The sequence below is a fragment of the Clinocottus analis genome, unplaced genomic scaffold, assembly GCF_023055335.1.
Source record: "Clinocottus analis isolate CAN_PGR_092001 unplaced genomic scaffold, fCliAna1.0.p SCAF_12, whole genome shotgun sequence".
Lineage (NCBI taxonomy): Eukaryota > Metazoa > Chordata > Actinopteri > Perciformes > Cottidae > Clinocottus > Clinocottus analis.
In genome coordinates this window covers 4,256,022-4,270,716 of record NW_027175843.1, presented here as the reverse complement: position 1 = coordinate 4,270,716, position 14,695 = coordinate 4,256,022, and the positions used below count along the sequence as shown (strand labels likewise).

Genomic DNA, 14,695 nt, shown 5'->3' with positions numbered 1-14,695 from the left:
CTTCAAAGCATTGAGAAATAGCAAGCCTCTATCAAAAGTTCAAAAATACACGTACCTACACCCCCATTGACCCCGCCCACCATGCTACATACACGGCATGCAATCCTCCCACTATATAGTTTTAAGCCACATGCCAACCATTCAGAGCTCATGGTGTTCCCTCGCTGTGGAATAAACACCATCTTGTGTGTGTGTGTGTGTGTGTGTGTGTGTGTGTGTGTGTGTGTGTGTGTGTGTGTTGATGGCAGATGGCGGGATTTAAGCTGCATTAATCAGTGTTATGATCAGCCAACAGACTGAAACACAAAACCTCGATCACAAAGACTACTGCTAATACTACTGATACTGCTAATACTGCGGATGCTAGTACAGTGGCTGTATTCTGAGTGTAATTAAATCATGTCCACATGATGTTTTAAAGTAATATATTGCTCCAAAAACAATAGAAACAACTAACCTTTACAAAGGTTATTTTGTATTTTCTCGAGATCACCATCTACTGTATGTCTGTGCAATGTTTTTTCAATTTAAAGCATCTTTTCTCAGCGTTGTTACTCAACACTTTGGTGTATTTGTTCCAGATATTTCACAGGATTTAAAAGAATAGTTTCTATTGGAACAGGATAGATCTTTACGCCATCGTCCGACTTTCTCTCATTATTATTCCACTTTAACAGGAAGGCTAAATGGTGGGATATGGCCACCATATTGTCCCAGTTGACTTACACACACACACACACACACACACACACACACACACACACACACACACACACACACACACACACGGACCCAAACACAGCAGGATATAGTGTGTATGTAGGGGGGCTCTCATGCATAAACAAGATCATTTTCATAAATTAAAATCTTGCCTGCAGAACGAACATCTGTGCCCTTCATACACACACACACACACACACACACACACACACACACACACACACACACACACACACACACACACACACACACACTTACAGTGATCCTGGTTTTGTCCTTCAGTCTGTGAGATAATGTTGTTAACGTGTCAACAGGGTTTTCTCTGTAAGAAGATATGTGTTTTCCCCTCATGTGTTTATACATTGTTTGAACCTAAAATTCACAAAAAACACTGCAGTCAGTCACATGGAAAACCAGCAGCGCCAAGTTTTTCGAGCTTCCATCTCATTTACGACGATGGACGTCTGCAGGTTTGTGAGCTGGTTCTCCAAAAATATGAAAATAAACTCAATGCCGTTTGTTGTGGATCTTCTGGCAGCAGCTGTGTGGGAAGTTGGATGTTATAATGATGACTTATTGTAATTTTAATTTTATCCTCTGATCATTTTCTAGATTTATTGTTCCAAGTCTTCAAATTCCTTGCTTTGTCCGATCGACAGTCCAAAACCCAAAGATGTGAACTAATTCAATTTAAGCATTGTTACTTAAAAAGCTAATCAAATGACTCATTGATTACATTTGACATTACAATTATAACTTCTACACTGAAGAGATGGTTTATTATTATCATCATGCACGACTGTGATTTTGACGTTAATTGCCAATGTAGTAATCATTTTTTTGTTCATCTATACATCAGAAATCCATATGAAGCACGATCAAAATGTATACATCACGTGACTGCTAAGATCTTTCTTCTCTTTTCCGCGTAAATGTGTCGTCAAACATTTTAATCAAACCGCTTACGACCGCAGTGAACCGGACCGAACGAAAAAGGACATTTGTTGTGTTGTTGCTGATGAACAGAGTCTCTCAGTTGAATCACATGGAATTCCTTTTAATGAAAGGCCTTTATAAACATATATCTTATAAAATATGAACGAGAGTCACATGAAAAGTGAACAGAACGCTACAGGAACGTTAGAAAAAGCAAAAAGTAAAAACAACATGAACAACATGAACATTTCGGCCCGACGCCGGCCCAAACCTCCGGCTCAGAGCCGCCTTACACGCTCAAAAATAGAGAAATCTTTATTCTTTCAACATTTGGAATAATCAACTGAGCGTTGCTCAGGTTTGAACAAAATTGCATAGTTTTCTCCAGATTATTGCTCCTTGATTATTGATTATTTTTAAGTGATAATATGGATAATAACGAGACATTCAGAGAGCGTCCACTGTGGGATGAAGCGCTACAGAGAAGGTTACATCATCGACGTGACTTTGTCATCGCCGCCGCCCTCGGGAGGAGGAGGAGGGGGGAGTCGTGGAGCGAAAAGACAGAAAGAAAGACAAGACAGAAAGAAAGGCAGCTATGAAACAATAGACATACATAGAACTGTCTGTCTCTCAAATAACTGTCTCTGTTCGTCTCTCTGTCTTCATCGGCCTCTCGGTTTTTCCTCCTCCTCCTCCTCAGGAGTCGTGGAAGATGGCGTTCAGCTGGGCGTTCATCATCCGCTCGTGGTGCGTGTGTCCGTCAAAGCCCATCATCCCGTCCACCTGCAGCTCGCTGCACCGCGGGTTGGGCCCCCCGCCGCCGTATAGGGCAGGGTGCCCGCCGGCTCCTCCCGCTCCCCCGTAGTGCACGCTGAAGGAGAAGCTCTTGTCGTAGTCGGCGGCCGCGGCGGCGGCCGCGTCGTGCTTGAAGGTCGAGAAGTTCCCGTTGATGCTGAGCGGCGGGCTGAGGGGCGGGTCGAACGCCGGGCCGTCCGACACCAGCACGCCGTCGAAGAAGGGCTCCAGCGGGCCGTAGGGCTGACCTTTGACCTGGTGGAAGACGTGGGAAGGCTCCATGGTGCCGTAGGGCGGGCTGGGCAGGCCGGCCGTCAGCCCGGGGCTCTGGTAGGAGTAGTGTCCGGGATAGGTGGCAGCGCCGGCCGGGGGGAGGTGGACCGGCAGGTCGGGCGTCTGCTCCGGCAGGAAAGTTCGAGGATTCAGCTGCAGGCAGCCCGCCACCAAGTTAGTGGTCGGCTGGGACAGACCTGAGAGCAGAGAGAGACGATAATCAGTCAATACCGATCAATACACAGAATCAGATTCAGGTTTAAAATATACAATATTTACATGTTTCATTTGGTTTTAAAGACATTTCTAAAGAAAAAACTCTCACCGGTTGAGGACACATACTGTTTCCCTTCATTTTGATTTCCTGTAACTAGAGCCCAGGCTTCAGACTGACTCAAGGTGGGGTTTTGGTTTTAAGGTGGCACTGACCTTTGCAGAGCGCCTGGACGAAGCTCATGAGGTCGGGGGCCTTGCCGGAGCGCAGGACCTCGCTCAGGGCCCAGATGTAGTTCTTGGCGAGGCGGAGCGTCTCGATCTTGGACAGTTTCTGAGTTTTGGAGTAGCAAGGGACGATTTTCCGGAGACACTCCAGAGCGTCGTTCAGCCCGTGCATGCGGTTCCTCTCGCGGGCGTTAGCTTTCTGCCGACGGACCTTGAACCTGCGGAAACGCAAAGCAAATGCAACGTTAGCCGCCTCGTCAGTTAGCGGTGATAATCAGCATCCAAAGTACTTCATGCAGCAAGAGCATGTTGGCTTCCAGGCATTTTAGCAGTAACCACAGCTCAATAGATTGTCACTTAAATATAGAACGGAAGAAAATGAACACTTGAGGCAATGAAATGATGCGAGTAAAACCCAGCTGGTGTAAATGGGCTGATGGATAAACAGGTTGCTAACTTTTAGAGAATAAAAAGAGCCAAAATGAAACTAGAAAAACCTGCTGCCATGCTGGGAAAGTTCTGTCCTCTGACCTAAGGATTCACATCGGAGGGATATTGGATTGCAGATGGTAAACTATTGCTGACTGCTTTATTTGATCGATTGTTCAATTCAAAATAGATGAAAATTCAAAGAGACGGTTGTTGTTTCAGACTGCACGTGGCCACAATGAGTAACACTGATCTGTGTTAGTTGGGTTATGTTTTTGCGTCCAAACATTATCATTTTTATATGATTTTACCACAAAACATTGAGACCCAGACTGAGACTCAAGGAACTAAACTCAGAGGGCGACTGCTGAGGCTTCTGGGTAATGAAACACTAGTCCGATGGTCCCCCAAAAAATGTTTTATCATATCTTTTTTAAGTTTGCTGGTTCTTTTTTTGCATTATCATCAAATAACAATGTTTTTTCCAGACGTTTGGACCCTTCAGAGGGATGATGATCTACGCTCGTCCAACAGCGTCTCAACAAGTACGGATCAGATGTCCATCAGATCGCTGTTCCTGCTCCTCAGAGGTTGAACCCTACTCACTTTCATGACCGTGTGACGTTTCCTCTTGCGACACCCATGGGACAAGCTTTACACTTTAGCTGAAAATACTTTAAAAAAAGAAAAAAAAAGCTGTCAATCTCCTTCACCTCTGAACACGAGCCTTCGTCATCTTCTTCTTCTTCGGCCCTCGCCTCTTGGGTTTATTCTCGCCGTCCTCGTCCTCCTCTTCCTCCTCATTGTCCTCCTCCTCGTCCTCCTCGAGAGGGTGGGGGCTGTCGCCCTCTTCTCCTCCTCCTTCTCCTCCTCCTCCTTCCATGGGGCTGTGAAGCTCCTGCTGCTCCTCCGACTCCACGGACTCCTGCTCCTCCTGCACAGATCTGGTCATGATGCTGATTCTCTGTTTGAGAGGAGAGGAAACAGAGAAGATATGTTCATGAGAAAGGAAATATTTAAACTGCCTATTAGAGGCTGAGTATAGTTATTAAAGTTTGGATGAATGTTGTAATACAATTATAAATGACACGCTTATTTACTCACATTTCTTTTTTATATGATCATTTTTTATCACACAAGACAGTTTTATGGAACATTATATTTTTTTATGTTTGTAGTGAGGCGAACAAACATGCTTTTTCTTTTGCTCCAAACTTTATTTTTGCTTTTTTAGAATGAAGGTACGTTGGATTTAACTTTAAAATGTCCTGAATTTGCAGATAAACTATCTATCTATGTGTTTATTTATTGATGAAAAAATGTATATTCCCATGGGATCTGACTCAGAATTTTTGTTTCATGTCTGTCTTGAACGGAAGACGCGGAGGAAAGATGTTCTACTTTGATTTAGACAGACTAAAACATATTTAACTGAGCTGCTCTGATTCATTAATTATAAAACACAAGTTTTGTTTTCAATGCAGCAAGTTTTTAGTCTAAATCAAAACGGAATCTAAAATAAAATAAATGTATATGCGAGTTTGAATCTTAATGTATGCGACTTTCTATATAAATAAAATCAGTTCAGGTGATTCTTCTTGAGAGTCTGCAGGAAAGAAATGCAACACGCGCAGAGCATCTCGGTTACGGAGAAATAAACAGAGGCCTTGAGGCTGAATACAGACGGAGGAAAATGGTCAACGTTTTGCAAATAAAAGATGATTCCCCGCAGAGTTAATTTAATTTAATTTAATTTAAACCAAAGTCACACATTTGACGGCTTCACAACATTCAGCCCAAAACATGAGCTTTAGGTTTGAGATTTGGCTTAATTATGTATAAACTAAAAGTTCAGTTTAAGTTGTTGATAAAATGCTCAAATCTGCGGCTTAAATTAAAATATTTGATGAATTTAATTTTCAGATGTAAAAAGGAAGTCCGTTCAAAGAAAACCTCGCCTTAGGTAATTTACGGACGCCCCTGAACGCAACAATTCAGTTCATGAAAAGTAGTTGGCTTGAAGTAATCTTTTGAATATTAATTGTCATTATTAGGATAATGATACTTGTAGTCTTCCCGCGTTGCTTACTCGTCCCGTTTGTTCAACAGAGCGACAGGTGAGACGGACGAACACAAATAACAACAAATAACTTAATAAAATACCCCTAAAAACTGTTGTCTTAATTAGTGAGTAGAATAAACAAAACACATATTTAAAGGAATTTCAAAAAAGCTATAAACATTGAAATAAACAAATATATAATACAAACAAATACAAACAAATAAGACTTTAAAAACAAGAGTAATAATCTTTGTTTATTTTTTTGCTGTGCGAAAAATTGTTCATAAATATGAGAGAAATTATTGAAGAACTGAATCAGTGCACTGATTCTCTGATCTAAAGGAGCATTGATGGATCAATCATTTGGGAGCCGAAACATAATTAATCATAATTATCATCCTCAAGGTTATTACACAGATCACAATCAGAGCAGGAATGTATCCATCAGATATTATGCTAATCTTTAAAAGAAGAAAACCCTACCTGTTGTGGCAAGCCGCTGTTCGTCAGATTGCACGCATCCCGCGCCCTCTATGTGTGCGTGACCGGGCGTGACTGTGCGTGATCAGCTATGAGCTTTCTGAGGTGTGTGTGTGGGAGGATGCTGCATTTATACTCAGCACCACACACACACACACACACACACACACACACACACACACACACACACACACACACACACACACACACACACACACGCTCACTCACTCACTCACGCACACTCACACGCGCACGTACAAGGTGGTAATTAACATATCGAGGCCACACCCTCCCGGCACGCGCCATATGGTTCGAACGTCATTAAAACGGCCCCGGGGATCACGTGACGAATCCATTTGTATGAGCCAAGAGTCTCTCTCTCTCTCTCTCTCTCTCTCTCTCTCTCTCTCTCTCTCTCTCTCTCTCTCTCTCTCTCTCTCTCTTTGTGAGGAAAAGTTGACCATCTGTCGCCACGCAGCCACGCATGCGCAGCAGCACGAATAGTATACCCATCATGGAAGGCGAGTGATGATCATATGATAGTTTGTAATCGTTGTCCAATGTATGAAATGTATCAAAGTCAGTGTCCTATATGTTTCCTCCCACCTTTCACCTGCCCAACCTCACCTTTAACCCCGTTATGTCCCTGATCCTGCACGCACCTGTGAAGCTCCTTGGGTGGATATAAGGCCTTAGCCCCACCAGAGGAGAGGCTCTGGAGGTGGATGTTGGTCCATCACCAGTATATTGGATACATTTTCATGAGATTTACAAACATCTGTGTTACCCAGAGGATGACTCCTCATGATTTTGATGATCCTCTGATATTTCCTTTGCACCAGTTGGTATACACAGGAAAAACGTGGGAGTAATTACCATTATTTTCCTCTATAGGAGTAATATTTCATTATTTTGGAGTGTAATTGCGTAGCCAGTAGTCGGAACGAATATTCAGAATATAATCTCTTGAAGTAAAACAGCGTGACCACGCCCACCACGGTTCCTTAAATTCCCTTTCCACCGCCATGACACCCCTCTCTCTCTCGCTATTCTTTTGTGAAATATATTAATTACTACTAACAATTCATTTGCTTCAGACATTTATGCTCCCATCAGAATGAACAGGAATATTTTTGGATGATCTTTGGATGATTTTTCTTGTCAGAATTTGTTGTATGACAAATTAATACTTGAATATAAAAACATCTAATGACATTCCTATTAGCCTTAGATGTTGTGTTTAGTGCTAAATAGCATGTGTTAGCATGGTAACAGACAATAAAGACTAATGAGGTAAACATAAAACCTGCTGAACATCGGCGTGTTAGCACAGTCATTTTGAGAATGTTTCAGAAGCGTTTGAAATCTTGCATTCGCTCCACTGACCAGCAGGGGCCGACTCCTCTGGTTGCAAAAAGAAGTGTGGTTGTATAGAAGTCTATGAGAAAATTACTCTACTTCTCTCTTGATTTATTCCCTCAGTAAACATAGTAAACATGAGTTCATGGTCTCAATCTCTAGTTTCAAGTCTTCTCCAATACAGCATGATGTTTATTTCGTAAAATATACAACATTTTGAGCATAATAGCAGTGTATGCTTTAGGGTGGGGCTACTGTGATTGACAGGCTGATCCTCCACATTCCAAATATGATAACTTCTGTTCATCGGTTGCAAAAAATCCAAACTTGGCGACGGCCGTATTGCAAGATGGCGACGACAAAATCGCTGAACTAAAAATCAAGGCTTCAAAATGTCAGTACACAAACCAATGGGTGATGTCAGGAAGACTAGGTCAACTTCTTATGTATGGTCTATGATTTTAAGGTTGTAGCAACGGCTACATCAGGTGAATGTTTAAAGAAATTCAGAAGAAGATGAAGGAAACCAGTAGACGTGGCTACATCCGCTGAGTCAGTCTGGTTGCGTTTAGTCGCTCTGACCAATCGGAAAGCAGCAGCGGACTTTGGACCAGGCTGTCCTCTCGTGAAGAGGTTGCTATGGTGAGGCTACTGTTGCTAAGAAGTTACCAGGCAACTTCAGAGGACCGGTGTGTCGGTCCCATCAGCGTGGATCCTCTAACAGATAATGGTTAACACAAAATCCATCCCCCGTTCCCGTCAGGATTAATGAATAAACTCTGTGTTGCTTATGAATGCCGAATATAACATGGAAGGATGTCCATACAAAATTCAGTTTTTCTCATAATTTATTGAACAAAACAAAACAAGCAAACAAACATAAGAACAAAGAAACTCCTAATGCTGCATCTCCCGCTCTGTTAAAATAAAACATAGGCCCAGGTGCATGCTGGTCCTCAACCTGCCTACTCCTAGAACCCCAGGTTCTCACAGTAAGCCAATTCATGAACAATATATCTATGTATAATCTAGACTAAACAAGCAAACATCTGGAATAATTAAACAATACTACTACAATGAAGACAGCCAGAGAAACATACATTATTTTACAGACGTTTTCAGGAGAATAAAACAAGAACGAAGGAGAGTTCGGACTTCTGATTAAACAGCAGTGAAGTGACAGAAATTTAAGGAAGAAATGACTCTAAAGAAAGTGAAAAAACAGAGCAACTCTTGGTTGAATAAGAACCGTTATTGCATATGCAGGTGGTGTGTGTGTGTGTGTGTGTGTGTGTGTGTGTGTGTGTGTGTGTGTGTGTGTGTGTGTGTGTGTGTGTGTGAAGGTCAGATAACCTATTCATAAACAGAAGGAAGCAGCCAATGTAAACTCAACACACAGACACACGGTAGTCGTACAGAATACAGTGTCTTATATTATGATGAACTTTTCAAACTTTTAAAAGTCATCTTTTAAATAACATTTGATTTTAACCTCTACAGCATCTTTAGGCAGTATATACACATTTAATAAATGGTTTATAACACACAATAGTGTTGTTATAAGCATAAATACATAATGTTTTTTACTTATGTTTTGCATATTCTCCTATAAAGACATTTTATACAACAACTGTATTTCTTTGTTGTTAATCATCATGTGTTTGTGGTGCCCACCAGAGGAGTTATATTTATTGTCAAATACATCATTAAACATATATATGTGCTAACAATGACATTGTAGTGTGTTACACACCATTTATTAAATGTTTACATGTTAAGGTTGAATTGGGGAACACAAAACAAAGACTCACATGAACAACCTGAAAACAACACAAAAGATAAAACAACAACATCAGAATACAACAAGAACGTATAACAAAAACAACTGAGAACAAAAGATCAGACAAGCAGTGATATAACTACTGAAACCACAAGAAAGTATATATATACAGTATATAATTTGCATCAATATATATATATATATATATATATATATATATATATATATATATATATATATATATATATATATATATACATATACATATATATATATATATATGTCCAGACGGAGCTGTAACAACAAGGGAAAATAATTGTTTTAGGCAATGAGGATAATCTAAATGCATTATAAAATAATATACCACTGAAAAAAATAATCTGCAGAGCCAATAGTATATGATACTGGGAGGAAGACGTTTGTCATTTAAATAAACAAAGGCAGTGTTATCCTGTACCAATACAATAAAGTGTGTGAAACGACGCACAGCATGAATACACAAATTAATTTTCTTTCCAGTGTGATTTGTGTGTGGTTTGAAAGTATGTTCGGGATAGTTTAACTTTCTGGAATTCTCTTTAATAGTAAAAGTAAATGCAATGCATAGTGCACTTTATACACTTTATACACTGTGCAATACTGTTCTCACAGTCAGTGCCTTATTTTATATATTTTCCGATACTTTATACTCTTATTTTGTACTTTTATTTTTACCTTAAGCCTTACGTTTGAAGTTATTATAATTATGTGTGGAAGGAGGAGCAGAGTACATTGTACGCAGTAACTGTATGTTAACTGTATATGACATCTTGTACCTTGGACCTTGAATCTTCTGTCTCAATGATTCTTTTTCCCTTTTTACAAAATTACTAATGTGAGAAAACCTTTTAATGGCATTAGTGTGGTTTACATTCAGATAACTAAACCTTTGTTTTTGATCAATGTGGTTGGAACTGTTGGATCATCATGGACGCATTGGCAGCAGCGTTTCATTAAGAAATGGTGTTTGGTTCCATCTGGCGGTTAAATTACAGTACTGCAGGTAAAGTTTAGGTCACAAATTCTTTCTTTCTTTCTTTTTTTTTGGAGAATCTATCTATCTATCTATCTATCTATCTATCTATCTATCTATCTATCTATCTATCTATCTATCTATCTATCTATCTATCCATCCATCCATCCATCCATCCATCTATCCATCCAGCCATCCATCTATCTATCTATCCATCTATCTATCTATCTACCCATCCATCCATCCATCCATCCATCCATTCATCCATCTGTCTATCTATCCACTCCTCTCAAAACATTACCTCAGTTGAGTAAACCTACTAATTTGTCCCTTTACATCAGCAGTATGGCTCTCTCCTGGCTTAAATCATATCTAATAAACAGACAACAATTCATCAGCATTAACAACTACACCATCAACACTGCTTCTTACTCCACTCTGACCGACTGCCTCACTGACATCGAATCATGGATGCAAACATTTTTTCTTGAATTTCACATCACACCACCCCTGTTCTCCAGAACCTCCACTGCCCCCCCGTCCCACAACAGATCCAGTACAAAATCCTTCCCCTCACTCACACGGCCCTCCATAATCAGGCCCTTTCCTGCCTCACAGACCTGCTCCACCACCACACTCCATCCCGTCAGCTCCGCTCCTCTGATGACCTCCTATCCATCCCGCATAGGACCAAGCACTGGACATGGGGGGCAGAGCCTTCTCCATAGCTGCCCCCTCCCTCTGGATTTCTCTCCCCAAACTTATCTGAGACTGCACTGACCTCTCCACATTCAAATCACAAATCAAAACCCATCTCTTCAGAACTGCTTTTCATATATGACTGTGTGTGTTGTTCTTGTTTTTATTTATTTTGTGTTATATTTTATTGTTTGTTTGTTTTATTGCATAGCTTTTAGCATATTTAGAATGTTGTGTAGTGACTTTGAATATTTTGATAAGCGTTTTATATACATTTAATGCATTATTATTATTATTATTAATAATAATAATAATAAATACTTAATGATATCTTGTCACTGTGCAACGTCACTGTTTCTGCTGCAGTAACTCACACATAATACAACAGCGTGTTTGTAACAATAGCCACAGTTTACGACAATTAAAGTATTTATTTTGTTCAACTTGTAATTGTCTAAAACTTGCAATGAAGTGTTTATTATTGTAAATCAAAGACGCGCCGGTATTTCCTCCAACCACGTTCATTATGACCGTCCTGTGTGCACCGAGTCAGTCCGCCAGGTGTCGCTGTTTGTCCGTCTCCCAGCCGTTGAGGACACGCCCCCTCTCCTCCTGTAGGTTTCAGGAAGCGGAAGCAGGAATGTTGGTGTGTTTTCAGAAAAAGTTTGGACAAGTTTGACAGTTTGGGAGCGGGGACATAAACCGCGGGGAAACATGACGGTGAGTAACTTTACCTGTTCAAAGTGCAGCTCCTCTCTGCTGCCCGTCGTCCGGCTGAAGGCGGCGGGACCTCGGCTGGTGTCGGTCTCTAAGGACGGAGCGTTTACTGCTGTCAGGCTTCGTCCTCCGCGTCAAACCGCAGAAACAACTGAACAGGACAAACAAGTAGAGTCTGAGCTGAACAGAAAAACCAGGAAAAGATTAAAGACACGTGGGGATTTAATAATGTTGAATTAAATATAAGAGTACGCCGATATTAAACGTGAGAGTAGTACATATCATCATATGTCTTGAAGCGTGACAGTGATGGAAGTAACTTCAATCCAAACGTCGCTGCCCAAAGTACTGTAACTTCTACTTGAAGCCTCTCCAGTCTTTTTTTTATTATTTATTTATTTTTTAAATATATTCTTCTATACTTCTATAATAGTGTGTCTAATTCTTTCACAGTTGCCTAACAATTGAAGAGATTCGCACACAAAACCAACGGAGAACCTAAGAAATATGATGTTTTGTTAAATAACTGTATCGTACAGCTTAAACGATTAAGCAGTTAACCAGGCAGCTATTTAGGTAATCATTTTTCATGTCAACACGTTGGACCGTTCATGCTGCCTATGCGAGGGTTTGCTGTTATCATCATTATCATTATTTAATGGTATGTAATTTAAATTGTGGTATTGTAGATGTGGCTTTCTGCAATTGGTGTTTTTCACTATTTTCAATGCATCAGTGGTGAACATTTTCAATGCAGGAGCTTTTATTTGTTTTTACAGTGTGGTGTAAATAATACAAATACCCCACCACTGCATTTGAGAGAGAGAAATCCTGCCCAAAAGTTACATTTGAATATTTTCTACATGTGACCATCTTCTAGAAGATGATGCATTATTAGAATAATCTGACCAACAGTATATCAAGTGAGTAAATATCTCGACTACAACATTAAATGACTTCTGACATTAATATGTGAGCAATTCTTTTCCTGAAATATAGTAACATATGCAGTGGATTTTGCATAATTAACTCTTTTAATACTTAAAGTAAATTCTTTTCTGCATCATATGTTTACATCTTAGGCCTTTTGTGTCTTTAATGTGAAACCCTTGAAGTGAGCAACTGGAGGTGAATTAGTGGAGTCAAAAGAACGGCCTGTACAAACCGCTTTGTTCAGGACAAGGTCACAGTCCTACAACAATATTCAGTTGGCAAAGAGCGCTGAAACTGTTTTTGCTCCTGTAATACAACTGGCTGCAACTCATGATTATTACTGAATGATTCATTTTGAGTGTTATATTATTCTAGATAGTCTAGAGTTTTTCTTAATTATTGTTCCATAACTGTTGTCCATGTTGCATAGATGTGTGTGCAGGCCAGAACAAAGATATTTGATATTGAGTTTCACTCAATACTCTGATAAGCTTCGACCTGAAAATAAGATAATTTAGAACTTAATAATTGCAAGAGAACAGTTTTGCTCAGAATACATTAAGTGCATGTATGTGAACACACACGCACACATACATCATCATGCTCCGCTAGTCGGTGTGTCCTTAGTCAAACATTTGACCCCAAATTGCTCCCGTAGCTCCCGTACATACATAGAATGTAAATACCTGTTTATACTGTTTATGCTGTCTATATCATATTATCCACCCCACTGCACCTTAACTGCTTCTTTTGCACTCTGGACAGATGCAAACAACATTTTGTTGTCACAGTACTTGTACTGTGTGCAATGACAATAAAGGTAAATCTGAATCGACGGTGTGTGAATGTGTATGACTGTTGGATACTCCTGCTTGCAGGTGGAACCTTAGCTCCTCCCATCAGTGTGTGAATGGGTGAATTATGACTAGTAATGTGAAAGCGCTTTGATTGAGCAGAAGCGCGATACAAGTTCAGCTCCATTTATCATTTACAATATGACGCACCTTGTTTGTTTTTTATGAGCTCCTCGATCCAAATACCGTAGGCTCTGATTTAAAACATGAAAACTATCATTTGAAGTTCAGCTGGCAGAACGCTGCCACTGGAACTCTCCTAAAGTTGGCATGATGGGATCAGCTGATCGTTGTATCACCTTGCTGAAGTTCTTGGAACTACAAAAATAAAACTTGACTGTAAAGTGACAGACATCCTTTAAGTAAAAGTACCTCTAAAAACACAGCATTAAAAGTAAACGTATTTACTTCTATAAAGTACAGAAGTATTATCAGCTAAATGAAATGATCGCATCGTCATTATGCAGAACGGTGCCTTCAGTGTTTTTTTTTTTTTCTCCTTGGCAAAGTTAAGAGCATTTTAATGTTGTAGCTTAGAAGTATAGTGCAATGTCATGTTTCTTTATGCAAAAGTATCTATACAAGTCTAATAAATGTACCGGAGTCAAAAGTACTTGATTAATTTCTTGATGAGTTAAACCAATTATTTAGTCTCACATTGTTTCCTGGAAATAGTCAAATATGGAAAATAGCAATTATAAGCCCCGGTTGCTTCAAAAAGAAATTGCTTGAATAATGGACTAAACCCCAAATAAACTCAATTCCCGATAATTTCAGAGTGACGACAAGGAAAATCTTCAACTCGTCACATTCATGGCTGCAAATTGAATCCTGATTTATTTTCTTTTTCTTGGGAAAGGATTCAAACAACGAGGTCGGATTAACAAAATCCCATTTTCCTGTCCTCCTCGTGAACAGGTGGCGTTAATCCGGCTGAAACAAGCCACGAACTCCGTGTTGATTCATCTGAGTTGAAGCATCTGTACGAGCTAGACCCCCACACAGAAAAAAGAAAAGTAGATATGAAGGATACATAAATGTTGCTCTGTTCCCTCTGAATTGTAGCGGAGTAAAAAGGAGCATGAAATGAAAACACTGAGGTACAGCGGATAGTTTTCGAGCACTGCTCTGTGTGTCATAACTGCATGGTGCACGTGAGGGTTTCGTAGAGCCTTTTGTTTCAGCGTCTCTTTGAACGTCAA

The 14,695-nt window shown here is 40.1% G+C and overlaps 2 protein-coding genes across 3 annotated transcripts in view; one reads left to right on the top strand and one right to left on the bottom strand.

Annotated features, from left to right (window-relative positions):
* Window positions 1-1,761: 1,761 nt before the first annotated feature.
* On the bottom strand, window positions 1,762-6,231 carry neurod1 (neuronal differentiation 1). The gene is made up of 4 exons (XM_068573194.1): window positions 6,143-6,231; window positions 4,311-4,561; window positions 3,157-3,386; window positions 1,762-2,924 (listed from the first exon to the last, which is right to left on the bottom strand). Exons 2-4 carry the CDS (start codon window positions 4,547-4,549, stop codon window positions 2,356-2,358), a joined length of 1,038 nt encoding a protein of 345 aa, XP_068429295.1. The 5' UTR covers window positions 4,550-4,561; window positions 6,143-6,231; the 3' UTR covers window positions 1,762-2,355.
* A 5,380-nt stretch (window positions 6,232-11,611) lies between these two features.
* Window positions 11,612-14,695, top strand: part of itprid2 (ITPR interacting domain containing 2) — a 33,517-nt gene continuing 30,433 nt past the window's right edge. For both annotated transcript variants that reach the window (XM_068572471.1, XM_068572470.1), the window contains exon 1: window positions 11,612-11,709. The gene's annotated coding sequence lies outside the window, so the exon portion shown is untranslated. The remainder of the gene's footprint in view (window positions 11,710-14,695) is intronic.